This window comes from Lampetra fluviatilis, chromosome 37, assembly GCF_964198595.1.
Source record: "Lampetra fluviatilis chromosome 37, kcLamFluv1.1, whole genome shotgun sequence".
In the NCBI taxonomy this organism is placed as follows: Eukaryota; Metazoa; Chordata; class Hyperoartia; order Petromyzontiformes; family Petromyzontidae; genus Lampetra; species Lampetra fluviatilis.
The window spans coordinates 11,461,913-11,489,347 of NC_136311.1; the positions used below are offsets into that span (position 1 = coordinate 11,461,913).

Sequence of the window (27,435 nt, forward strand, 5' to 3'; positions counted from 1 at the left end):
AATCGCCGCACTCGCGGGAGTGCTTCTCGATTGGCTTCACGTTTAGTTACCGAGTTCGCGTCGGGGCGTACAGGATTCGAGCTGATGGAGGAGTCACTCGGGGTTAGGATAACGCGTGGCAGGTCCTAAGGGGGGTAGAGTCGTGAAAGTGTGGCAAGTTAAAGTACTGGATCACTGGGGTAGGGGAACTTGGGCTTTAGGTACCGGAGTGTACGAAGTAGTGAAATGTTGGTGGGTCGAGTTCCTGTAAACTTGCAGAATCTAAGCGCCTCAGTTATGCGCTGGAGAGTATTGGGTTGTTAGTGACCTACTGGGGAGATCAACACTCTCATATGAAGTATTTAAAAGTCAGGTATTAGTTAGTAAGTGCAGCATTTTATAGTATTGGGGAGTGTGGCACTTCTGTGTGTGAGTGGTGGTGTGGGTGGTGTCACTGCTGTGATTGTGTGAGTGGTGGTGTGGGTGGTGGAACTTGTCACTGCTGTGATTGTGTGAGTGGTGGTGTGGGTGGTGGATGTTGTCACTGCTGTGATTGTGTGAGTGGTGGTGTGGGTGGTGGATGTTGTCACTGCTGTGATTGTGTGGGTGGTGGTGTGGGTGGTGGATGTTGTCACTGCTGTGATTGTGTGAGTGGTGGTGTGGGTGGTGTAACTTGTCACGACTGTGATTGTGTGAGTGGTGGTGTGGGTGGTGGATGTTGTCACTGCTGTGATTGTGTGGGTGGTGGTGTGGGTGGTGGATGTTGTCACTGCTGTGATTGTGTGAGTGGTGGTGTGGGTGGTGGTGCTTGTCACTGCTGTGATTGTGTGGGTGGTGGTGTGGGTGGTGTAACTTGTCACGACTGTGATTGTGTGAGTGGTGGTGTGGGTGGTGGAACTTGTCACTGCTGTGATTGTGTGAGTGGTGGTGTGGGTGGTGGATGTTGTCACTGCTGTGATTGTGTGAGTGGTGGTGTGGGTGGTGGTGCTTGTCACTGCTGTGATTGTGTGAGTGGTGGTGTGGGTGGTGGAACTTGTCACTGCTGTGATTGTGTGAGTGGTGGTGTGGGTGGTGGATGTTGTCACTGCTGTGATTGTGTGAGTGGTGGTGTGGGTGGTGGATGTTGTCACTGCTGTGATTGTGTGGGTGGTGGTGTGGGTGGTGTAACTTGTCACGACTGTGATTGTGTGAGTGGTGGTGTGGGTGGTGGATGTTGTCACTGCTGTGATTGTGTGAGTGGTGGTGTGGGTGGTGGATGTTGTCACTGCTGTGATTGTGTGGGTGGTGGTGTGGGTGGTGTAACTTGTCACGACTGTGTGTGAGTGGTGGTGTGGGTGGTAGAACTTGTCACTGCTGTGATTGTGTCAGTGGTCCTGTGGGTTGGTGGAACTTTTTGGGAGTTGTGGTCAGGGCGTGGCCCCGTCCAATCCCACTGCTGCCGAAGCGGGGAGAGGAGACCCATACCGCGTTGCCAGATGTGGAGAGTAAAACCTTCGAGTTCCTCCTGCCTTGTGAGCAGAAGTCGCAACCGGATACCCGTACCCTACCCGATACCCGGCTACCCATACCCGGCCGGGTACGGGTACCCGTTTGCGACCCTGGTGCGGCCGGGTACGGGTAGACCGTGAGTCACTGGTGAGTAACTGTTTGTCACTCATTTCCCAACGTCTTGTCTCTTCTCACAATTCAAGTTCCTAGAATCAACCCACCCACGCCTGCAACATGGCTTCATCCCAGAGGTCGCAATCAGGTACCCGATACCCGTACCCTACCCGTACCCGGCTGGGTACGGGTAGAGTATGGGTACGGCCGGGTACGGGTACCCGTTTGCGACCCTAGTGCGGCCGGGTACGGGTAAGGAATCAAAACCCGTTTGCGACCTCTGCTTGTGAGTGAATGAAACCCTCCAGGTCCTCCTGCCTTGTGAGTGAATGAAACTCTCTAGTTCCTCCTGCCTTGGGAGTGAATGAAACCCTCCAGGTCCTTCCGCCTTGTGAGTGAATGAAAAACCCTCCAGGTCCTCCTGCCTTGTGAGTGAAAGAAACCCTCTAGGGCCTCCTGCCTTGTGAGTGAATGAAACCTTCCAGGTCCTCCTGCCTTGTGAGTGACTCGAGATTGGTGGGGGGGGGTAATAATGGCCGTGTCAGAGCACCTAGCTTCCTCCAGCCCTGAGAAGCCTTGGTTAAGGTCTGTGGCAGGGGGCGGCCAGTGAATTTAACCTGAAAAAAATAATTTCATAGCTCATGGGATTCCTCCAGTCTTAACTCAAGATTCTGATTCTGAACAATGTGATGGTACCTGCCTGATCACCAATTACTGCACAAACAAAACCATTGTTCAAACATTTAGAAAATCTGGTTAATTACAACTCGGAATATATAATAAGCAATTGACATGTTACGTGAAAAGGGTGTCATTGTAAAAACGTCTGCAAATATGTTGGCGCACGTAGCCTCTCCGATGTATTTTCGGGTTTGCCACGTGTTGTTCAGCATAGTCAATGAGAAAGTTAATTCATTGGACATGGAACGTGATGCAAGTGCAACCCGAAAAACTCACGACTCGGTTCCACCGCACAACAGCTCTCGGCAATTGGAGTGAAGCATTGAACATTCCAAACAACACCCTGAAAAACATGTCAACTGTACAGCAAAAAAAACGTGACATCCTACGCGGTAGCTGTACTTCCCTGAGTTCAACGTAAGACTTCCCCCATCGCCTACAGGAGCTGTGAGCATGAAGCCCGTGTGTAGTGTTCCAAATCTAGAGAATGGAAACGTCTTGGCCGGTGATTATAAACAAAACAACAATTTTCTCTCCTTGTTAGTCTCCCGGTGAAATGGAGCGTGGGGCGATGCTCATCTCTGCTGACAGCACAGAGCCGCAGGGCAGAAATTCCACATTCCCATGGTTGGGGCAAGTGCCCTTATCTCATTAGAAATGTCACTGATGACTTCCCGCAAAGTGTCTGTTACTTGTGAAGTGAGAAATCTCATGAGATAGTTTTGTACAATTTCTCCAGATTTTGGCAAAAATGTCTAAACTTTGTGAAAACAGTGGATTTGACTGAACAACCTCTGCTGTTCCCGCAGCCCTGTGCGGTCACCCAGTCACGCATGTCCCAGGCTCAGGCTTGCTGAGCTAGTTTATGTACATTACCCACAATACCTCGCTGATTGAGCCACAATATCTTGCTGATCTCGTCAAGGAGCATAAACCATCATCACGCGAACTTCGCTCATCCTCGGAGCAGCGGCTTTTGGCTAACCGTCGAACAAAGGCGGTGGTCACCGCATCGCTCGCTTTCAGATGCGCTTCTGCGGCCGTCTGGAATGCCCTTCCTTCCGATATTAGGAAGGCGCTTGAGCTGTGCACTTTTAAATCGAGACTGAAAACTCATTTCCTTAGAGCCGCTTTTTGTGTTCAGTTTGTTGTCCATCGCCGCACCTCCGGTTAGCACGGTTGGCTGCGTACGGTGCGATAGAAGTTCTACGTACACACAGTACACGGATAAGTTAACTTCATATGGCCAGCCCAGAGAACACAAGGCACTATTACAATATTTACTTCTCACCGTGTGAATACCTCAAATGAGAGCACGTGTAAACTTAAAGCTCACCTCAGCATTTAAAAACGACTTGACCTCACTTTAACCTCTGCATCTGGAGGTGTAAACCCTCTCGCATGCCAATTCCTTGCCAAGCACTTAGCGGTTCCTAGGCCCTTTTTGTCAAAAAGGGAAGTCTGGTTGAAGTTCTGTGGTTTTTTTTGTCGCGCTTGCAAAGTTGTTGCCAAGGACAGAAATTGTAATTGCTGAGGGGGGGGAGGGTGCGGTCAGGCACGTACGTCCGGGCAAAGTTTAAGCTGCAATGAAAACCTCTTGAGAAAGACTCCGTGTATCGGAAAAAGGTTGCGGCCACTGCACCAGACGTAGTTCTCGAGAAGCCTCCTTGAAAGAGGGTATCGTGACCTACTTTTACACACTGGCCAGACTATACGAGAACAAGTTTTTATGGTACCAGGTGTAAGGCCTACTGAGTTACGTAGCTCTTTTTCAGAAGCGACCTGGCCACAAATAACAGCTCAGCGAAGTGGCTAATCACGTGGAAATGCATAGCAGACAAACACTATCACGGAGAGAGAGACACGCAAACTCCAAATATACAGCAGGCCTCGGGGTCGGGATCGAACCCACGACCTCCTTGGAAGAGGTGCTGTTAGCCAGACGTTTTACCCCACCACACGGAAACGCTGCCAGTTGACTTGTCTGGTAAGATCAATGCATAACTTGCTTTGCTGAAAGAGAGATGGTCGTGTGATTTAAGAAACTTGCCAATTGTTGTTGCAACTTCCGCGCCGGGAAGATTGCAGTGGCGGCCTAGATTTGTCGAAGCCTCGGTGCTGTGCCTTGTGTGGGTGAGCGAGCGAGGGTGTGGAAAGGTGGACTCGGTGCTGTGCCTTGTGTGGGTGAGCGAGCGAGGGTGTGGACAGGTGGACTCGGTGCTGTGCCTTGTGTGGGTGAGCGAGCGAGGATGTGGAAAGGTGGACTCGGTGCTGTGCCTTGTGTGAGTGAGCGAGCGAGGGTGTGGAAAGGTAGACTCGGACAAGGTTAAGCCGCAGAGGTCCTCTCCTTTGTATCCATTTCAGTGGATACCTTTGAGAATTTTAAGAGCCCACTTTGATGCACATCTCCTGACAAAGGAGAAATTGAAGTCCCGATGAATGGAATCGCGAGGAGAAGAGAACACGTGCAATACAAGTACTGCAATGCATAACAATGACAACGAATCGGCGAAAAGGACATTCATTATATTAATGCCTTTGCCAACCCCGCACTGACCGGCGTAGTGAAGTATGCTCATTGAATTTTGATTTAAAGCTTTCGTGACTTCAGGGATTCATATCCTTGGTTCTTTCGGTAAAGTCACGTAGAAGTTAAACAATAAAATAAGAACATTTTCTTGCTGTGCTTTTCACACCTGATGATGATTGCTTGTGTTGCAATCGAAACGTCGTGATAATTTTATTGGTTTATATTTTTATTATTTTATTGTTTCCCTTCTATGTGACTTTACCGAAAGAACCAAGAATATGCTCATTGAGTTTAGGTGCCACCAACTGCTCTTGCCCTCTGAGCCCCAAAACCAAGCAACCTTTCATTGCTCTTGTGTGGAGCATATGTATGTTAAACTTCTGTCGCACCGTACGTAGCCAACCACGCTCATCGGAGATCTTGCCCATAGTATTGATTCGCCCAGAATTCTCTCCGTGACCGCACTCCCCCTTTACACCGGCGCACGCGGCGGTGGCCGGCGGCGTGCTCATGTGGATACAATTTCACACCCGCCAGCCGTGAAATATTCAACGTGCCTGAGAACCATACATGCCGTACAATTACGGGTACACATGTTTATTTTACTCTTTGAGTTGTAAAGTGCCCCTGCCCCCCCCACTCCACAACCCCCCCCCACCCAGCCCCACTGACTTACAGTTCGTGTTTATTACGGGAAGGGAAGGGAGTGTTTGGGCAGCTTACTTTGGTTGGGCCACTGTGACGCATATCAGTGGACTGTGCAGGAAGAGGAGTGGCTGGCTGCCTGGGGAATTGTGCTCAAGAGTTCGTTTTTTTCTGTGTGTGTGTGACAGGATGTGTGGCAGCCTTTCCTATCTCTCCAACCCGCACTCAAAACAAGACTTGTACATTTTGGCAACGATTGAAAAACATAAAAGAACGTAATCGTGAAGCATCGTTATGGAGAATGTTAATAACGAAATATAACACTTTTTTTCCTTACCTTCCGGGAGTGCATCTTAGCAGCAGCATTGGTTTGTTGCGAGCAAACTCTGGAACGGTTTTGAAATGCAACTGTCGTCAGCAGAGTCGGGCTTATCTGAACGAATACTGGCGAAGTGCCCCATGTTTATCGACATATCCCCTTTACGTAATCAATGGGTCCCCGTTTTACCCAAAACTTCATGATAATGCGCAACGCAAAATTATCATCGTACCTCGCGGGGAATGTTAATAACAAATAAATAATGCCTCCTTCCCATATTTGTCTCTCCTTATGCAATATATGGCCTTCTGGGAGTGGATCTTATCAGCGGCATTGATTCAATACAAGCAAACCCCTCGCTGGAAAGCAGAGGTGAAGACGAATTGCGCACAAATCCTTACTAACGAAGCCAATCGCACAGCTCTTGTGGGAGACTGTTGCGTGTATATGTAAAAAAGTAAAGTTATCGCGCGAAGACATTTTCAAGCGCAGCCCTTTAGTCAGTCCACTGCTCGATGGGGAGCCTTCGTATGCCGTAAGGGTCGTCGTATTCATGATTCGACCATCCCTTACCATGCCCGCCAGTGTGGATTGGTGAAGGCGGGTAGCATAGATGCAGTAGCAGCGTGTAAGTACAGCCCAACAATGGATTTAGCTGCACTGGCATCTGCTGCCCATCACATAGCTCCCGCAACAGCTGATAACAACCCGTTGTGCATGGTGGTCCCTCATCCAGACACTGCCCAGACTTCAAATTCTTGCAAAGCTTCTGAGATCTGATGAAAATCGGGCACATTCCAGGTGATTTTGCTCATAGGCCTGGGTGTTGCAGTGGTGAGATTTAACTACCTCGCCTGGTATACAGGAGGTCGTGGGTTCGATCCCGACCCTGACGCCTGCTGCTGTATATTTGGAGTTTGCAGTGTCTCTCTCCCCGTGGTCACGTGGATTTTTCTCTGGGCTCTCCGTTTTTCCCTTCACATTTTTCCCTCGAATCAACATGCGTTTAGAGTTTTTGGCTGCTATAAATTTCCATGCAATAAGCCGCTTACTTGAGTCATCTTATGTGATTGCCAGGTCACTTCTGAAAAACAGCTATGTAACTCAGTGGGCCTCACCTAGCAAAATACAAAGTTTAGTTTATGAACGAATACACTTTTCCCCTGGCGTAGTGGGTCGCCACGCGGCGCGTTCAGCCAGTCGTGTCACGTTTGCCACTGTTCACACTTATCAGCTCACTGTCCGCCTTCGACGCTGCCTTTTGAGTTTGTTATAATGGGCTGCACTTGTATGGCTTGATGACGCGTGGGAATGCGACCACATGTAGGCCACGTCTACCGAGGAGGAGAGAGGGCGGGTGGGGTGAATTCGACCGCTCTCATATTCCTACTGCTCGGCACGTAATCAATATCAATAACACGCCACCAACAGGTTCTCCTAATTACGTTGTAGTTTATTGAACGCGGTGATTGTTAAGGGCATCGATTGAAACATTGTGACTATGGGGAATCAACGCATGCTGTGTTTATTCCCCTCGGTGATAAATTGCCTCGCTGTGGATGAACATATCGGGCCCAGTGGTTGTTTTGCACCAATTTGACAAATGGTGCAATTCTGAGAAAGACTGTATTGCTAATAAATGTAGATCTTTTTCTACATTATACATTAGCTGAATCTCAAGAGGGGTGATTCAGGAGGATCCTGCAAGTGGGATGTTTTGGTTGTTTCCCAAGAGAGAGTTTTGCATCCGAGAGGAACCCAGAGGGCCCAGATAAAACCCACGCATGCGAGAGGGGCAACACTTAACGTCTGCAGATGGTCAAGAACCCAGATGATACTTTCAACAATTTAAGAACATGCAAACAATATACTTTTAAGAAATGTGGAATTACTTAAATTTGTCATAGGGTTCTGAATTAATTATTTTGGCCTCTGCCATAAGAGTGCAGAATTCCCACCACTGGCTTTCGGCTGTCAACGGATATTGGCAATCCGACAAATAAAATTGAGCGGGAAACGCTTTTTACTTATTTTATAAAACATTTCCCCATTTTAACAAAGAACTTTGCAATGTTCTCATTCTTTGAGGAGTAAATGTGATTTCATCGTTGGTATTCCATTTTAGGGTGTGTTTAAAGCAACGTTATTTTATCTTTGCATAGTTTGTGAGCTCGTAAATTATGGGAAGTGTAAACAAACATATGAGGAAGCAGAGTCGTAATAAAAAAATTATTACGTACTCGTGGAATTTCCCGTACCCCGGACAATACTTGTTTATGTTTAAAAATTTACACGTGTATCAGAAATGCATTCACATATGCATGCCGGCAATTTCTCTTTTGAAAATGTTAGCCGTTTTGATCTACACGTGTTTATGGCCAAAATATGGCATTGCTGAGTTTTTATACTTCGCTGAACTTTCACATTCCACACGGGGTTAAGTTGTGATAATAATGAAGTGTTTTTTCCCCATCCCCGAGAATCAAGAGTGATATCTTCGTGTCATAGCCCCGAGGCCGGAACAGAAGATAGTGTTTGTACCTCGGTAAAAACTTGTTTATCTAGTTAACGCCGCCGTTAGGGTTCACTGTGATGCAGAGATAATGTTTGGGAAGGCACCATAATGCCCGTCCCTGCCACCTTACTTACCCAGTCCACTACCCCACTTATCAGCCAATTTTTAAGGTAGAGGAAAACGCAATGATTGTCACATGAGGAAAAAGACGTAGAGAAGAGCAGGCGAAAGAGAAAAGTCTTGACACTGCAACGGAGCAGTGAAGACTCCCGGAAGCGTTAAGTGTCGCGAACACTGACAATTGATTTAAGGACACGAACAGAACCAACGCGTGACTCCTGATCATCAACAGGTGATGTGTTCTGACACAACTCTCCCGATGGTTAGAGGATTAGCCTAACCAGGGGATGGATGGCGATGAGACCAGTAGATGGAGGCATGGACTTGAATTTTGTTTTCAAGTCCATGCCGTTGTCCACTGGTTACTCAGATGAGCTTAACAATTAGCAAATAGCACCAAAGCTGGTAATCTGGGGAGGTAGGGCCACTCCTCAAATGGCAGCAGACCGAAACCGGTGTCCAGCCTATGTGGAGCTTTGCAAATGTATGTGGCGACTTCCAAGTTGCCACCCTGCAATTGTTGGATTCTCTGGCCCACCACCACCACCACATAACCACCGCTCTGATGGAATGGACCCTCAAACGCCCCTGCCGTAACTTGGGACGTGAAGAGGACCTGGTCAGAAGGGTGCCGAGATCGGGATACATGTGGTTACCCAGTTTCCTGATTGCTGCCACGAAAGCCACCTGAATGTTTGAGAAAACCTTTGGGGCCACAGCGCCCCTCCCTCGGGCGTATAAATCGGCGAGGATGCATCGGCATGTGGAGGTAAGCATCCTGAAGATCTACCAATGTAATCCAGTCTCTTTGTTGCAGGGAGCTCCTGATAGAGCCCAATGGCTCCGTTTTGGGACTTGAGATGTTCCACCTTGAGGAAAATGTTGAGTTTCCTTAGGTCTTTTGCCCTCACGCCCCAAGAATGTTTCCTTACTACGGAACATCTGGTGTAGAGCCCCTAACTATGGAACATCTGGTGTAGAGCCCCTGACTTTGTTGATGAACCGGTGGCACTGATTGTATGGCCTGAATGTCGAGCAGCCGTGAGACTTCCTGGGTGAGAGCCTGAGAGAGTTCTCTGGATCCTCGGATGGTGGCAATGGTCGAAATCTGCTGAAGGGAGGTAGCCCTTGCACGTCCAACCGGTAATCTTGTTCCACGACGCTACTTACCCATGCGTCTGTTGTTGTGAACATCCAGAATTATCGCCCCCTTTTGGACTCGGGGGGGGGGGGGGGGGGTGTATGGGGAGGCCTGGTCGCTCTGCTGTGCGTCGTCAGCACTGCTCACGCTTGTGCGTCGGAGCGGCTGCGTCGTGCTGGCGCTGGGGCCACTTCGGCATGTCCCTCGCCTCTGGCGAAGCGGAACGTGCATGCCCGTCTAGAGGCGGGTGTCCTGCTGAACCACTGGGTCAGATGTCCAGGGGCGCGAAACAAGCGAAAGGACTTGAGCGGCTCTGTTTTCTTGGTATCGTCGACCTTCTTTAAGACGCTCCGGCAGAAACAAGACAGTGAGCCTTATGAGACGTGGGCGGAGAAAGCTTCACGTTCTGTGACCCTCGCGGGAATTGCTCGTAGTTACAGAATAATAAGTGACCCGTGGACGGTGGCATGGACGCAGACAAATTGTTACCATCTAAGGATAGCGTAACTTCAGTGACATATTTTTTAATGCGGCCAGTACGAGTGAATTACTTGGTAACCATAATCATTCCTAATTATCACATAATTCACAGTTATTGGCCACATGAAAGAAACTGGAACCACTAAAGTTACGGCACCCCGGGTGGTACCGACAAGTGAAATATCTGCCCTAGCCTCGTCGACTCTCATCCAACTCTCCTTCAGATAGCACAGAGGTTGGGGATGGTAGAATTGTGAATGCACAGGATATGGTTGGCCAGGTTGCGTCAATGCTGTTGGTACAGCACCGGTTATAGAGTGAGTGTGTGGGGGCGGGGGTGTGTGGCGTTTTGGAGTGGCCTCTGAGTAATGATTTCCATGCACACTTGCATTAACGTGTGCACACTTGTCACGCTCAACACACATGTTACGACCATTTGGCCAAATAATTTAGGCATCAAGTGTGGCGGGATGTTTCAAGTATGCGGTTAAACACGTTTAAGAAAGTTTTACTTTCGTCAAATGTAACCGTCCTGTCCGTGTTGTGTAAAGCAAAAACGCCGTGACGTGAATGTGTGTGCCGTTAAGGTCACCCATGGCCAGTGCAGCTGATGCCAGTGGAGCCGATGCCATGACATGAAACCATTGCTTCCTTCCGTCTGATAGATCCCGCAGCTGTTCCCGTCGTCCATACCGGACCTCTGAAGGCCGCACTGATCGTCCAATCGACCCAACCATCTGGCGTTAGATTTTCCCCTTTTGTGTCCTCTGGCCTCTGGGTGCTACCCCATCCTCAGCTCGGTCGCCTGGCCTCCTCCATCCTGAAACGCTTTCCCCACCTCTCTGCAACGTCCTCTTCCCAATTGCATCTTGCGTTGCTTTTCCGACAGACACGCTCTCTTCACAAACCTCCACGTTGCGCGCCCCCATACGCCGCTGTGATAATTCCTCAAATTCTCCGCGTGCGTCTTGTTTTGCAAAGGCCAGATGCTTTGTGTACCGAGCTGCTTCATTAGAGGCCCCCCAACCCTTTGATGTGTCCGTTTCCATTTGTGGCTGTAGAGAATTAGATGAGAAGCCAAGTTGTTTTAACAGTTGACCAACGGGTACCCTTTAGGGGATTTGCTCGTTGTCATTTTTTTCCAAGTACAGGCATCGGCAAAATAGCATGTCGTGCGGCAGGTGGCCGCTGCAGAGTGACGCCAAAGAGCGCTTTGCTCTTTGAACCCTAACGCGTGGCTTTACAGCTACGAAATGCCCGAATGGCGTCTTGTAAAGGCATTGAAACTCGCCCGTCTAAATCAACGGCAAACACTCGGTCGTAGCCGCAGCACAGCCATAGAATATCCACCTCCACTTCAGGTACCCTGAGGTCTGTAGCAAGCACGACTTGTTGTCGGGTGTGTGTGTGTAACCTTTTAATTTAGTGAGGAACAGAGTGTGCCATACTCTTGCTCCAGCTCAGCAAATCCAGTCAAGTAGTGCTTTTGGCAAGAGGGCTCACCTTGCAAGAGAAAAGTTGTGACTTCCGATTCTTCTTGGGCATCAACTCGGCTTTTTATCCATCTGGGGTGGATACAATGAGTCGCGCTTTGCAGGAAGCCCACAGTGGTAATCCTGTGGGAAGACTAGAACTCGGCATAGGAATGTGTAATTTCCACCGCTGGTTCAGGGCTACCGATGGAGATGAGAATCGGTGTACTTTTCGCTTGATAAGTAAATTATGATGGAGAGTTAAATGCTTGGAAATTACAATGAGAACCACGATAGAGGAACATGTGGATTACAGAACGTAAGAAAGTTATAGAGACACCATATCGACTACGCAGACTAGCGGGTGAACTTGGGCAGGGCACTCCCCCTGGAATGGATGATGCCCAGCGGTCGAGATCTAACGATGGTCGAGAACTAACGACGGTCGTGACTTAGCGGCAGTCGTGACTCACGCCTGAGAGGGATATCCACCGCGCAGTTAAACTAAGCTCGTGCACAGCGGTGCTCACATGGATCGTTGCCGTCACGTGACGGTGGGTGATGGTGACGGCGTTGGGCGGAAGCCTTCATCCAGAAGTGGACGTCGTGGCGCCGTGGCATTTGTGTTATCAGCAGGATAACGAGCTTGGGTTGAGTCACACTGTTTACAACTGTTTGTGTGTTGCAGCGTTGGTTCTAGTTTCTGGATTTGGTATTTAAAAGTCAATGTTGTTTTCCCCATTTTTCCAGTTCAAGCGCACGTTTGTTTTAATTGCATTCTCCACAAAATAGACTGGCACTTTTTAATTTATATAAATGAAAATGGACTGTTATTCTAGACAGCATCGGATGCCCCATAACACTGTTATATTAAATGTGGTTTATCTTGTGCAGTCTGCGCACTAGTTTTGCCACACAACTTCATCTACACAGCCTATTGTGACCCATTCATTCCAGGAGAGCCTCTCTGAGCCTCAAAACCCATTTTTCCACGAGGGTATTCCATTGGTATGTTTGGCCAATTCCATCTTATGGAGTATTTTGAATGGCTATTGTGCTCGGCTCACAATTGAAAGGAAGTGAGTTAAAATCACTCTGCAGGCTTGACTCAGTCCTTCCTCCTGATTCGAGTTGGACTGTACCAGTGGTGAGGTGACAGCAGAGACAAAGATCCCCCGTATAGCCTTAGCAGACTGTTGGGGCAAGTGCTGTTAGCGAGCAGCACCTACGAAGGCCGGCACGGCACACGAGGGGGTGGGCAGCCAGCACAGTGCCCGGCCTCCTTTGTCTCCCCAGTTCCGATGTTTTTACACAGCGAACCAGGTACTCATTTGAGGCTGAATCGACCTAGGGGAGTCCCAGGGCCGGTTCAGATAATGCCCACTGATGTTTGCTGTGAGCGGGAATTGAACCCGGGTCACCGGGTTCATAGCGAAGCACGCTAACCGCTCTCCATAAGAGGTGACACCACGATACACGTGTGCGTGCATGTGTGCGCGTGTGTGTGTGTGCGTGTATGTGCGTGTATGTGAAATGTGTGTTTAAGATCTAACGTGCTTTTTTTGGAGACGCGGTTAACGTCTTGTTTTTGTAGAGAATTGCCGAGAGTGGTGGCGACACGTATGGGAATCGAGTCTCCTTACAAGCGCTGAAAGACCGCTGCGTAGTTGCCACGCCTCATCGGGGACTGAGCGGAGCATAAGCCTCTGAGTGCTTGGCCACACGGAGAGGAGTGGGAGACAGACGCAGCGTGGGGCGGTTGTGCGGAGGTGGGAGAAGATTCTGTGGGACGTGTGGCATGAGGGATGGGAGATGTAGGGCGTGAGCGAGGTGGAGACGGGCACGGTGAGGAGGATGTGTCGAGCGGAAGAACTGGGGACAGCGTGGGGAGAAGCAGAGACACAGAACTGCATCGCGCGCTTTCAGATGCGCTTCTACGGCCGCCTGGAACGCTCTTCCTTCCTATATTAGGAAGCCACTGGAGCTATGACTTTTAAAAGTAGATTGAAACTATTTTTTTGAGAACTGCTGTCTGTGTCTAGTTTGTTGTCATTCACCCGGACCTCCGATTAACACGGTTTGCTAATGTACGGAGTGAAAGAAGTTGAACATACACACATGTAGTACGGAGATGTGGTGTGCGTAGTGGGACGGGTGAGGACAATATGGGGAGAAGTGGAGATGCAGAGTGGACATTTGTGGAGGAGGAGGTGTGTAGAGTGAGAGGTGAAGAATTATGTTGCGTGAATATGCGTGGAGCAAAAGGCAGATGATGCACGTAGTGACATGAGGGTGGCGGCAGGAAAGGCACGGGAATTGTGCGGTGGGGGAGAAGCCAGGAGATGGATGGAGTGAAGGACATGGAGAAATGCAGCGCGAGAGAGATATGGAGTGAGAGAGCGTGCAGAGAGATGCCCAGCATCGTATATACGGTGAGAGAGAAACAGAATAATGGAAACACACAGCATGAAATGCATGCTTATTGTTGGAAGAAGATAACATTTCCTGTTCCAACATGTACGTGCTCTCTCATGTTAAATTTTAGTCTGGTCCTCTGAAGGGCATAGTATTGAGGTTTCACCGAATTCGCACACGCGTGCACGTACACGCTCACCGTAATGGAATAGCCATTTCACTTTGAAGCGGTGATCGCCCCACCCCCCACCACCGTCCTTTGGGAAGTGCCAAAAGGCGCGGCCACGCGCCGGCCGTGATGGGGGAGAGGGACGGGCAGCGTTTGGTTGATTTGCGGGGACCGTTGGCAGCCTCCGATGGCAGCCTCCGATGCGGTTTGACGTAAAGAGAGAGGGCGAGAGAAAAATGCACGCTCGGCACGCGCAGCCCTGCCGTCGGCCCCACCGCCGCGCCCCCAGCAGCACGGCCTCCCGACGCGACCGCCGGTTTACAAAGTGTTGCATACCCAACGGTGTTGCGGTTGTTGTGTGATTCATTGCTGTCTTTTGCCTGGGGATTTCTTTAGGTGAGAAGTCAGAGGTTTACTCCCCGCTCAGTCCCAGAGTCGTTGTTTTTGGTACGTATATAGTCGGGCCGCGCATGCCTCTCCTAGCCTCTCGGCCGCACGCCCCATGCGCCTCTTGCAGCCTGCATGGTACGCTGCGAATCTTATTAACCGTTGATTGCCTTGCCCCCACGAAGTCCGCCACCTTGGGCTGTGCGCTTTGTACACGCGTTTGCATTGTGTCCTTCCAGTGGCACATTGAGCTTGTGGTGAGGCACGGTTGTGGAGGAGGAGGTGGTGGGGGTGTCTGTAACGCAGAAAATGCCGTACTGCCATTTTGGCTTTTCCGGTGAACTCGTCTAATTGTGAAAGTTGACATTCCAAGCACAGAAGGGTTTGCCCCCAGGACTCACTCTGAGCCACTCTGTCCCCCCTTCCTTATCTCTGCATGACTCTGGCCACACGAAATGTCTGCCCAACTCTTTCACCTCTTTTAATATTTCAATTATATCTCGAATGCCTGCAAAACTTTTGTTAATGTGTTTTGAGACGTCGATTGACGGGCACACTCTTTACTTATCCAACCCACTTGATTTGTTTGATCGGAGCTAGCTCAAATTGCAAATGCCTACTAAGTATCACCCGCTTTGTGTCGTGCATTTGTGCAGATGATTTAGAAAATTGTTTACATTTTAAGTTCTTTTCATTTTATTAGAATGAGTAAAAAATGCAGTAAAAAATGTATCCAGTGCCAATGCATCAATGTCCCATTTGAACAAACTATTTTGTGACGTTACCAGTGATGGACGCACACAAATAACAAAAGCTTGATAAGTTTGTCCGCAGCACTACCTTGAACATAAACTATTTTCCAGACTGATTGTTGTGTTGGTAATAAGATGTTTTTGGTGTAAAAAAAATGGCAAAATGCACAAAAGTATTGTGTGGAGACTGATGTTAGATATTGGAAATGGCCTTCCACCAACATAAGTTAGATCCCAATCTCCATTTCCAGGCATTGGAAGGGCCGACTCTTCCACATCCGTAGATTTAACCACATTTCACCCTGCTGGTCATTGCGGATTGAAGGCGGGGAGCATAGACGTTGCAGCGCAGAACGGCACAACTTTGAAGTTTTTGTCACGTAGGCCCCTTTCCCCCGACGACAACGACATGATAAGCGGTTTGCGTCCCAGGAGAACGATTTGGCAACAGCCGTAGAGGACTGGCACACCGCACTACCACAGCGCCGTAGAGGACTGGCACACTGCACTACTACAACATACGGGGGGGGGGGGGGTCGGCAAAGTACCAGGGCCTGCTGTGTAACTGCGCAACTTTGAACATCGCAATAGGCGCAGCTGCAATGGGTGAGTGTTGGGGTAAGAGTACGGTAAGTCCTCGCTTAATGCGTCTCCGCGCATGGTGTTTTTGCTCCAACACGGTTCTTTTTTTCCGAAGGGAACACTTTTTATTGCACTGCGCGGAACGCGCGTCGTTATACAACGCCGCTCCTGAGCGGTCGACGACGAACTACTTTCGTGACTTGCTAGGCCGAGCGGTACGGGAGCTTCAGGGTGCACGTAGGTAATGATATGGTACCCGGCGACTTGCCCTCATCTCGATTTGTTACCGCACGTGCGTTCACCGTATCTCGCCACAACTGCACCATTGCGTTATTTCTTCCGGGCAAATTGTTTTCGCCCGGCTCGTTTTCGCCAAACGCGGCACTTTTCAGGGGGACACGTCAACCGCATTGAACGAGGACTGCCGTGTGTTACTTTTAGGAAGTATAACCACGTTTCGCGCCGTTAGATAAAACACCGTCGTTTCTTTTACGAAGGAAGTATTTGGCAGCACCGTGTTTGGCGGCTAACACGTTCCTCATTAACCCGAACCCTAAAAGTGGGAGGGAGAAAAAAAAACCCCAAAGTTATTTAATTTAAAAGAAAAACTTTTGCAGCGATTTTTTTTTTTCTCTTTACACAAATGTCAGTATTGCCCAATGCATTATTGCTTTCATGAAACCAACCGCGTTTTCCTCTAACCTCACTTTCTGCAAAGGGCGAAGATTAAACGTATATGCCAGCACCCTTTGTGGATTTTGGTTTGCTAATAATTTAATGGCACCATGAGAGTTTCCACTACTTGCGATGCACAACGGGGGATATTTTCAGGTAACATGGAAACTCGTTTGAGCGTACGAACGCTGCTTAAAAGGACGAGATTAGTACTCTGAACATTTTAAAGCTCCGAGTAATTGACGGATGTTATCCAGAATACAATTAATCACGCTCTAGTTTAATAGCAACAGATTTAACTGTCGTCGCTGCTTGTTCAAAATAGTGGTCGCCCACACCGCCCAGTGGCCCCGTGTGATTTGTTTCTGCCAATCAGAAGCATTTAAACGCTCAGGTCTAAACCCTCTCACGTACCACTGCAGTGGGCTGCTGTGATGCATACAACTTCCACAAACTTACACTTTAAAAATATTTATACGCATTTGGGGGTTTTTGTTGATTCCTACAATCACGTAAAATATTATTTGGGCCTTTCGGTAAATTCACGTAGATAGGTTAAAAGAAAATAACAAAAAACTACGACGTTTCGATCGCAACACAAGCATTCGTCATCAGGAAAAGGGGGTGAGAAGCTAACCCCCCTTTTCCTGATGACAACCGCTTGTGTTGCGATTGAAACGTCCTAGTTTTTTTTTATCTTTTTTGTTATTTTTTTTTAACCTATCTACGTGAATTTACCGAAAGACCCAAATAATATTTTACGTGATTGGGAAGCCAGTACGCTGATGGATTCAACATTTGTGTTTATGTGTTCAGACAGAATTGGGTTCATCTTTTTATTTGATCACGTGTAGCCCTTTTGAGCTTGATTCAACTCGAAGAATCGGTTTCCATCCCGAAGAGTCGGTTTCCATCCCGAAGAATCGGTTTCCATCCTGAACCATTGGATTCCATCCTGAGCCTCTTGAGTTGACCCTCCTACGGAGGAGGGAGGGAAAGGAGGTAGTAGCTCGGCAAGTCTCAACAAATAATTAAAACTAAAATGAAAACATTTTCTTCTACCAGGTAAGGCCCCATTGAGCTATGTAGCTTTTTTTTAGATGTGACCTGGCCGCCACGAATGATAGCTCAACGAAGTGGCTCATCATCATCATCACGTGGAAAGTTTAGGCAGCCAAATAGTCTTAAACGCGTGGTGATGTTGGTTCTAAATGTGGAGGGGAAACCCCGGAGGACCCGCAGAAAAATCCACGCGACCACGGGGAGAGAGAGAGAGACATGCAAACTCCACATACACAGCAGGTGTCAGGGTCGGGATTGAACCTACGAACTCCTGGAAACCAGGCGAGGTAGTCAACATCTCCTAGCCACCGCAATACCCTGGCGATGCAGCGGTGGAGAGCGCAGAAAAAGCATCGAATTGTGAAATCTCGTAGCCAGTCACCGAGTACATTTTACGGCGCTGTGCGGTGAAAAGCGAACAATCTGGTCTTGCGTTCGGTAAGTTGCGGTGGTTATCAGGGCACACAGGTGCCTGGTCCTGCACGCGCTTCGCTTTTTGTAGCTGCATTCCAGAGATTCTATCTGGGGACTTCTGCTGCACACACAAAAAAGATTCTGCCCAGAAGATGTTGTTAGTGGTGCAGTGGGCTCGAGTAGTGGAATGGCGGTGATGCGCACACACACAGGCAGGATGCCCACGCATTTTTTCTTCCATTTAAGGGCAAATAGTGCTGCGCCAATGTGCCCGTCCACATAAACAGTTCTGCCACTCGTAGAGGCCAGAAATAATTGTTTGGTCCAATCTCTTGAGAGAGAGAGAGAGATTGTTTAACACGTAGGCTTTCATGACCAATGTTATCCACAATAGAGATTTTATTTGGATTTGATCGCGTGAATTTAAATGTGTCGTTACACCCGCCACCACCCGACACGGCCAATCAGTAAGGTGGTGTCACGTAAACGTATTTAAGAACGAAACGGGAGAAAGATGATGCTGGTTGTAATTACACCACAACACTCCAATTGTAAATGTTTTAGAGGGTTTACTCTCCAACACACAATCGGTGTGCTGCTGTACTCGTAACGAATTGGCCATTTTTTGTTTACGTGACAAACCTTACTAGTTGGCTGTGTCGGGTGGTGGCGGGTTTAACGACACATTTATATATTTACGCGATCTAACCCCAAAAAAAAACCTCTATCAAGTAGAGCGACTCTGTTGGCAGCATCTGTGCATTCGTAATGTTCACGCGGATCGCATGTAAGAGGAAAACCGGAGTGGGCGCTCCTTGTGGATAAACTGACCCTGCCTTGGGAATGTGGAATGTTCATCCCCATGTTTTCAGGGATGCCGCCAGACGTAAGTGCCACCCCTCTTCCCCCCCCCTCCCCAATTGCTCAGTTAGAATCCACTTTCACTCTTGTCGTAGCTTTTTTTTTGCGCCGGTCAATCCACTGCTGGATGAAGGCGTCCACAATCCGTTACCTCTTCTCACAAACGTAGGATGCGACATTTTACCCATTAATCTCTTCACGGTTGTTTTTTTACCTGGGAAAGCCTCGGACGAGTCTCTAGACTTTTTCAGACAGGGGCCTGCAAAGTTGTTGCAGTCCGGGATGATGCTGCTGCCGCTGTTACCGCTGTTGCCGCTGTTGCCGTGTGTAATCTCAGTTGAGTCGTTTTGCAAGTCAAATTCAGCATTGGGATGGATGCGAAATACCAGTTACATTGAGTGAAACCAAAAATCTATATAAATCGGACTTCACTCTTCATAATTTGTGAAGTATTGATCAGCAGGTGAGATATTGTCTGGTCTATCTTAGCGGGTGGAATAATGGGGTTTGGACTGAGCCTTGCGTTATTGGGAACGAGGATTTATAAAGACACTACAATCTTCTCCCGTTGTTGGTGAGGGATATGTTCCAGAGGTGTTGGTGAGTAGCACATTTTGCGAGAGATGATGATATTGGGCTACAAAATTTTATCTTTTAAAGCTTCGAGAAGTGATCTCTCTATCTCTCTCATCATATCATCACTTTCTCTCTCATAACTTTTTCATTACTTTATATCTCTTAACTTTATCTCATCACTTTCTTATCACCTTATCTCCCATCACTTTATCTCATCTCTCTCTCCATGCAGCCGTCGTGTAGAGTTCTAGATGCGATTCGCGGATAGCCAAAATTGCGGATAGCAAGTTCGTGAATAACGAGAGAATACCGTCTTTGAGAAACGGGTTGGTTTCACTCAGATATGCAAAACTCATCAGGATGCAAGGTTCACCATGAGATGGTCGTGCACCAAATAGATTTTAAAATCTGTCTGTGCAGATATTCGATGTTATCTCCTCGTATTGCGTTGTTTTCTCCAGGCACTCTGATTTTCTCACACTTTTTCTTCACTCATTATTGAAATTGTCCAAACCATGCAAATGCAGCCCTCTCCTGAAGAAACTCCAGTAATCTTAGGATTCAATCAGGTTTACTGGATAGCACTTTATTTTAAAAATACATAACGAACACACTAAGGCAGCTCGCGATCATTTACAATACACGATATGAACATGTTTACGTGCAGTAATACCCCGATTTACGTCTCCTTTACGTCGTTAATACACAGATACGTCGTCGCTTTATTACTAACACCGCTACCCGATTAGCGTCGCCTCGACCCCACACGCTCACGTCGCTGGCAGCATCGCCGGCCACCCTCGTTATCCGTCACCTTAAGCCTCCCCCACCACCACCGTCCTCGGTAAATCGCTTCTTTGGTTGACGTCGTTTCCCTATTCGTCGTCGCACCTTTCAGGAACGCATCCCTGACGCAGACCGGAGTATTGCTGTCCTATACACCTGACCGTACAAGCACAATAAACAATACTTGACCCGTCGCAAGCGGTGGGCGCACCGCGCTTTGAGTCCGGTGTACCGGAGTTTGATTGTTCTAACTGTTGGCTAGCATCGGTGGCGCGTGGCATCGTGGACCAGTCCTGCCTGGGCTCCTCACTTCACCAACCTGCACCGAGCTCACAAGCTCACAAGCGCCACGCCCAATGCCATGGAGAGTGAACGTCACACGGCGCACAGCGGTTTTCGATGCACACTGCATAAGCATAACGCGAAAATGAACACAAATTCGTTACACGTTGCACAATAAGCACACAACCCAGCGGGACACGTAATAACTCGACAAACAAGTGAATGTGGCCTTTGGACTTGGTCAATCAAGTCTGCCGAGATATTTTTCACTTGTGCAATCTCGTGAGATCAGAAGAAAAAATGTAACTCTCCCCACCCCCAGCCATTCTTTGCTCAGTCTAGCGGCAAGATTTGTGCGTTCTCAGAACTTGGGTAGACAGAGGCGGCGGTGGGTAGGTGGTGGGTGATTTAGAAATGTATCCGTGCCATGTAGGTGGTGATAACTGAAATAAATATGGAGGATATATCAGAATCAGTATTTATACTTCGGGAGGAATCTGATGAGCTATAAAGCTCTTTAACAGATGTAATAACGTTACAACAAACAGTACAAACACGAGAGTAGTGCAAAGTACAAGAAAAGTAAACTAATCGCCCAAACACAAACAAATACAACTAAACCACCCCCATCCTACCAGGAAAAGCACACTGCGGTTTTAACTTATTTTTCAGAAACAACCAGGCCAGAAATGATGGCTCAATAAAGTGGCACCATCACTTGGACATTTATAGCAGCGAAATAATCTAAATGCATGTTTCTAAATGTGGAGGGAAATACTGGAGGACCCGGAGAAAGAATCGACGTGACCACGGGTAGAACGTGTACACTCCAAATATACAGCAGCAGGCTTCAGGGTCGGGACCGAACCCACGACCTCCTGCATACCAGGCGAGATAGATAACATCAACATACATACGTACGTACGCGAGGCAATTGGCGGCAGGCACTATTTGTCTTGTCTTAACCCCCCCTCTTAATTGTCCAATTGAAAGTTGAGTAAGGGCTCAGCACCTCGGCTGCAATATGCTTTCGGAAATGCCGAGGATTATGTGAACACAGTTGTGCGTGTATGTTTAGTAGAAAAAGAGGGGATTGGTTTGTCAATGGCAGGCTGGGTGATGTGAATCAGTTTTTAAATTCAGTTCACCAGACCGTGAACAGCTGAATGCGGGGGGGGTAGTCTTGTTGAAGATGAAGCACAAAAGATACGCTCAGCCATCGTGTCGTGCCTTCCTGCACGTGAATAGGACTGTGCTCGAAGCCATCAGTAGATTTTACTGTGCAGGACGCCACTGTGTCCAGTGTAAATATTGTTACTGCGCCAAACGTGCACCGCTCTGCCTGTCTTATTATGTAGGTCTTGCCACTGTGCACGGGAGAGCGATGACTTGGCCTACATTGCCTCGCCTGGTTCACGGTTTGACTCCAGTGGCCGCCCGATTTAATGCCGCGTGTTTAATGACCATAATACTACTCCTACTCTGACACGCTATCCGCTTCACAATGGACTTCAAAGATCCCGTGACACCATTCGCGAGAGCGGGCCGCTTCGTTGTCTGCGTCACGGCCCTCTAGAATCGGCAACATTGCCCGGCAAATGGCACAATTGGGATTATATACGTACCGGCGGCAGACTTGTGCCCCAGGTCGCTCTTGCACTTGAGACTCATTCCGGTCGCTTTCCGTTCCTCACCGGGTTCAACGAAATCAACTTGACGCTCGACATCTTCGGCACGAGGCGCGTTGTGCTACGTTTGCCGCGGCACGCGCCGACGCGGTCGCATCGGCCGTGGCCTTTGGGTTTTGCCATTGCCAACCTCGGTAAGCCGGTCGCGAAAAATGTCCTATCCACATGACCATCTGTGGGCCCGTTGCATAACTTGGCTTTTTTATCGGAAGGGAGAAGACGCGAAATTTGTTTTCGAAATTAGAACAAACAAACACTGTGGCCTGAACGCGCAGCTTGACCTTTGGTGACCCCCTGCAGTGTGTGATGTTTCTGCAGGCATACCACGCATGGTTATTGTAAATCTAGAGTCTACGCGTGCGTGCGTGCGTGCGTGTCACAGGCATATGCTGTGCATCGTATATGTGTGTTGCGTGTTATAGAATAATGACCTTCGTGTGTGTGTGTACACGTGTGTCCCCGACAACACTTTGTACACTGACATGCTCAAGTGAAAGGTGGAGCCCTGCAGTATCTTTCTCACGTCACTGCCGACGGAAGACGCTCCGCTAGACGGAGCTCTAGAGCACCTCTGCCGGGGGTATTTTTGGCCTACTCTTCCCTGCCGGACCGACTGTTTTGAAGGAAACGGGCCTGCCCAAACTTTGCTTCGCCGCACGGGAGCTGCCGATCGGCTGACTGTGGTGTAGCCGTTTATCCAGCTGGGTGGACGGAGGCGGTGGTGGCGGTGGAGGGTATTTAAGAAACGTGCGCCGTTGTTTCAACTTCTGTGTCTGTAGATGGAGCCGCCGACCTCTGGAATGCGAGCGCAGGGCGGTGCTGTGCAACCGTTGCACCACGTGGTGCAGTCGTGTAGCATAAAATCAACAGTTGGATTTCGGACGCAGCCCCATTTCACAGTGGACGTGAACAGGACACAAAACCTTCACTTGCATTATTATAAGGTCGCAATCATTGCACACACAAAGTGCTTGCCACAATTGAACCGCAACACCTAGCTGAGCTCGTCAAGGAGCATAAACCATCATCGCGTGAACTCCGCTCATCCTCGCAGCAGGCCGCTTTTGGCTAACCGTCGAATAAAGACGTTGGTCACCGCATCGTGCGCTTTCAGATGCGCTTCTGCGGCCGTCTGGAACGCTCTTTCCTCCGATATCAGGAAGCCACTGGGAGCTATGCACTTAAATCATCATCGAGATTGACAAACTCATTTCTTGAGAACTTCCACTTTGTGTTTAGTTTGTTGTCCTTCCACACCTCCGATTAGCGCGGTCAGCTACGTCCCGCGCGAAAGTAGTTCAACACACAAATGTGCATGCTAGTCCATCTTCAAACAGGCCTCCCACATTCATCACTGTTCACACACTGATGAATTGCGTTCCAAAAGGAATTTCTATCCGACCAGCCGGTCCCAAACGCCGCCACCCTTCCTGCCAATGAACGTCCGCGTTTTCGTAATCCTCGCTATTTCCTTTTAAAAGGCCAGTCGGCCAAAACGTTGCGATTTAAACCTTCTCTCAAAACAATTTAATTTTACTTAATCAGATTATGTACACGTTCACTGAAGCAGAAACTTGATAGTATTTGTTTATGTCTATATTTGTGTGTGTGTGTGTATATATAGAGTATATGCGGAGTGGTAGTGTAGTGGTTAGCGGTAACCCGAGTTCGTTTCCTGTTCACGGTCAACACCAGTGACGATTGTCTGAACCGGTCCTAGCCCTCCCCTAGATCAACTCGGCCTCAAATGAGTACCTGGCGGTCGGGCGTGGCACTGGCCACCCATCCCCTTGTGTGCCGTACTGGCCTTAATAGGTGCTCGTTAACAGCTCTTGTCCCAACAGTCTGTGGGGCTATGTGGGGGGGGGGGGATTTGTTTGTGTTTGTCCGCGTGATGCTTGCACGGCAAAGATTGAGGTGGGACCGACTGCCTCGCGTCAATCGCGCGCCCCGCATCACGGTGTCGGCCACACAGCACCGTCACTCGAGATGCTTCTCGAGGGATACTTCCGTGTACACCCGCGGAAGGCCAAAACTAACCCCTGCGATAACTAAATCGGTGCACAGAGAAACCGCGAATGATAAACACGCAATGTTCAAGGGTTTCCTGTAAGTTGTGTGTGTGTATATGTGTACATGGTGGGAAAGTCAATGTGGTTACAAATATGTGTATTTGTTGAGAGGGAACGACTCGGAGGTATGAGGAACTATAGGTGGTGATCTGGAACCAAATCTCCCCCCCTCCCCCACTCCCTCTCCAAGCTCTGCTGTTCCTCTAGATATGAAGGTGTTCATAGCCAATTCATGAGTGCTTACACTCGCATGGCTGTTCGCGACAATCGACGCTCCTCGGTGCTCGGCGCTATTCCAGCGGTGGGCAACCTGCAGCCCGCGGGCCGCATGCGTCCCGTGCAGCCCCTCGTGGTGGCCTGGTCTCGGTGTGTCTCTGGGGTGATGCGTGGGCGTCACGATGAGCGCACGAGCGCGGGGTCAAGCATGCAGCCCACGGAGGTGGAGGAGGGCCACTCACGTGGCCCACTGACGACAGTCTGGGGTTGTCCATCGCTGCCCTAGTCCCTGCACTTTTTTACTAAAATGTATTGTCCATTACAAGGCAATATAAGCATCTTCGTGAAAAAAAAAAAGTAGAAAAAATTTAAACCAGATGCATCGGTGCACCGTAAACGGTGACGTTGCATTGAATTAAGAATTTTAGCGGCGCCACGGTGGCGAGGTGTTAACTACCTCGCATGGTATACTGCAGGTCGTGGGTTCGAACCCGAACTTGACGCCTGCTGTATATTTGGAGTTTGTGTGTCTCTCTCCCCATGGTCGCGTGGATTTTTTTTTACAGATTCTCCGTTTTTTCTCCCCTCCACATTTAGATTAACATCACGTGTTTAGAGTATTTGGCTGCTATAAATTTGCATGTGATGATAAGCCACTTCGTTGAGCTATCATTTGTGATAACCAGGTCGCTTCTGAAAAAGCTGCATAGCTCAGTGGGCCTTACCTGGTAAAATAAGAAATAGTTTAGTGGAAAGACGCTGGCTTTGAAACACTCGCCTGGGTCAGAAGAAAAACCGATGATCGTGCATTGCCGAGCGTGTTGCTTTCGTCGTAAGGGTCAGATGAAAACGGCTGGCTTGGGCTTACAAATAGACACGCTCCATGAGAGTTACATGCACCACAATAACTGGAACGTGACCGGGAGTACGTCCACCGCGGAGTGTGGAGTGGTGAAATCGGCTCGTGTTCTAGGAGCTAGATGGATCATTACATCCCAGCACTGTCATTCTTTTGAGTTCTTACCCGATTAAACAAAATAAAACTTGACTTGGAGAGATGGCGATGCCTTCAGGAGGCCTTCATCCAGCAGAGGATCGATGATGGCTGATGATGATGATGAATCAATAGGACTAGTACAAATGTGAATGTGTAAAAATTATTATTAGCTTTTAAAATGAGGTGCTAAATAAGTTCAACGTACACACAAGATGCAGCAACTTGGCTGTGGAGGTTACCAGCAGCTTCTCAATGGCGGCAGTCGCCGTGTGGCCACCTGGTGAGGACCCCCCGAGCATCGACACAAAATCATCTTCTGCGAGGGAGACCTCAGGTCCTTTTCCTCTTATTCGTAAATGCACCGCTCTTGACGGTGTCTGTCGACGGTCGTGCAAGGTGGATTCAAATCTGCCCTCACCAAATCGCGTCCCTTCGTGTGCCCGCTCGCAGACGCCTTGCTCGCCGACCTGGAGTCGACCACGTCGCACCTGTCCAAGCGTCCGGCGTTCCTCCAGGAAGACCCGTACACCGTGCCCACGGCATATCCCGGGGACGGCGGCGCTCCGCACGCCGCCTTCGGCAACAGCTACGCGCAGCGCGCGAGGCCAGGGGACGACGTGCCCCCTCCCATCCCACCCCCGCCGTCCCTGCAGGCGCTCAACGGCGGCGGCGACTCGGACGACTTCCACCCTCGCCCGCCGCCACCGCCCGCCTACGTCCCCAGTTACAACAACCAGGTGCTTCATCCCGGTCGCTCCAGACGTTTGGCTGGGTCGCCGCTAGCGTGTCGGGTGTTTTGTGGTTGTGCTCTCCAGCTCTCTCCGATGAATCGGAATATGTATTTATACTGGAGGAATCCGATGAGCTATAAAGGCTTTTTTTTTGTACAAATGTCTGGTAGGGGCATGGGGTAAGAACGTTACAACAACAAACATTGCAAAAACACGATAGGAGTGCAAAGTACAAGAAAGGTAAACAAATCACACAAACAAATACAACACGAAAGCATCCGCATCCTACAAGGTTTCCCTCCACGTTTAGAAACATGCGTTTGAAGTATTTGGCTGCTATAAATTTGCACGTGATTAAGCTGCTTCGTTGAGCTATCATTGGTGATAGCCAATGGGGCCTTACCTGGTAAAAACATTTTTTTTAAAAAAATAGATGTCGATATTTATAATTTAGGTTGCTATTCACTACGCCATATACAAGAAGAAGAATACAAAAAAAAGAAACCACAAGCATTGCGTGACAACATTGAGCGTGGCTTGTGTGGTGTCGCACAGCGCTAGTCCAGCAGAGTTTGCGAGGCCACGGCTTGGCTCGAGTTTTGTTTTTATTGCACCACTTTGAGAAGCCGCGTCTTGTATGTCCTTCTGCGCCTTCAAGGTGGCGGATAGCAAGGGGCAGGCGAGGCCTGGCGCTCCCGGTGCCCCACGTGTGGTGGCTGCGTCCGGAGACCACGAACACATCTACAGGTGAGTCGCGCGTCCCGCTGGTTTGCTCACTCGTCTCATCCACTCGCGTACGGTCACGTACGCTGTGTCATGCGTTTAAGCACAACTGCAACATTTCTAAAGCACCTCATGTACATACTCTTTGGTTCTTTCGGTAAAGTCACGTAGTAGAAATAAAACGAAATAAATCACGAAGTTTCGATAGTAACACAAGCCATCGTCTTCAGGTGAAAATCGCGACAGGCGCGATGTCTGCTGCGAGCAGCACGATGTCTGCTTACCAAAAGAACCAAAGAGTTTGGATTCCTGCAGTCACGAAAGCTTCAAATCAAGATTGACACCTCGTGTAATTAGATGCAAACGTCTACCCTGCGGCGAGATGTTAACTACCTCGCCTGGTATGCAGGAGGTCGTGGGTTCGATCCCGACCCTGACACCTGCTGCTGCTGTATATTTGGATTTTGCGTCTCTCTCTCTCTCCCCCCTTGGGAGCGTGGATTTTTCTCCGGGTCCTCGGGGCTTTACCTCCACATTTAGAATAAACATAATTTGTTTAGAGT

General features: G+C 49.0%; 1 protein-coding gene across 2 annotated transcripts in view; it reads left to right on the forward strand.

Annotated features, from left to right (window-relative positions):
- The window catches only part of LOC144945376 (paxillin-like), a 44,336-nt gene that overhangs the window by 866 nt on the left and 16,035 nt on the right, over window positions 1–27,435 (forward strand). Inside the window, exons 2-4 of one of the 2 annotated variants that reach the window (XM_078873872.1) lie at window positions 14,465–14,515; window positions 25,869–26,155; window positions 26,808–26,896. In XM_078873872.1, the coding sequence (XP_078729998.1) occupies window positions 14,465–14,515; window positions 25,869–26,155; window positions 26,808–26,896 (427 nt within the window). The remainder of the gene's footprint in view (window positions 1–14,464; window positions 14,516–25,868; window positions 26,156–26,807; window positions 26,897–27,435) is intronic. The other variant, XM_078873873.1, reaches the window with a different exon arrangement.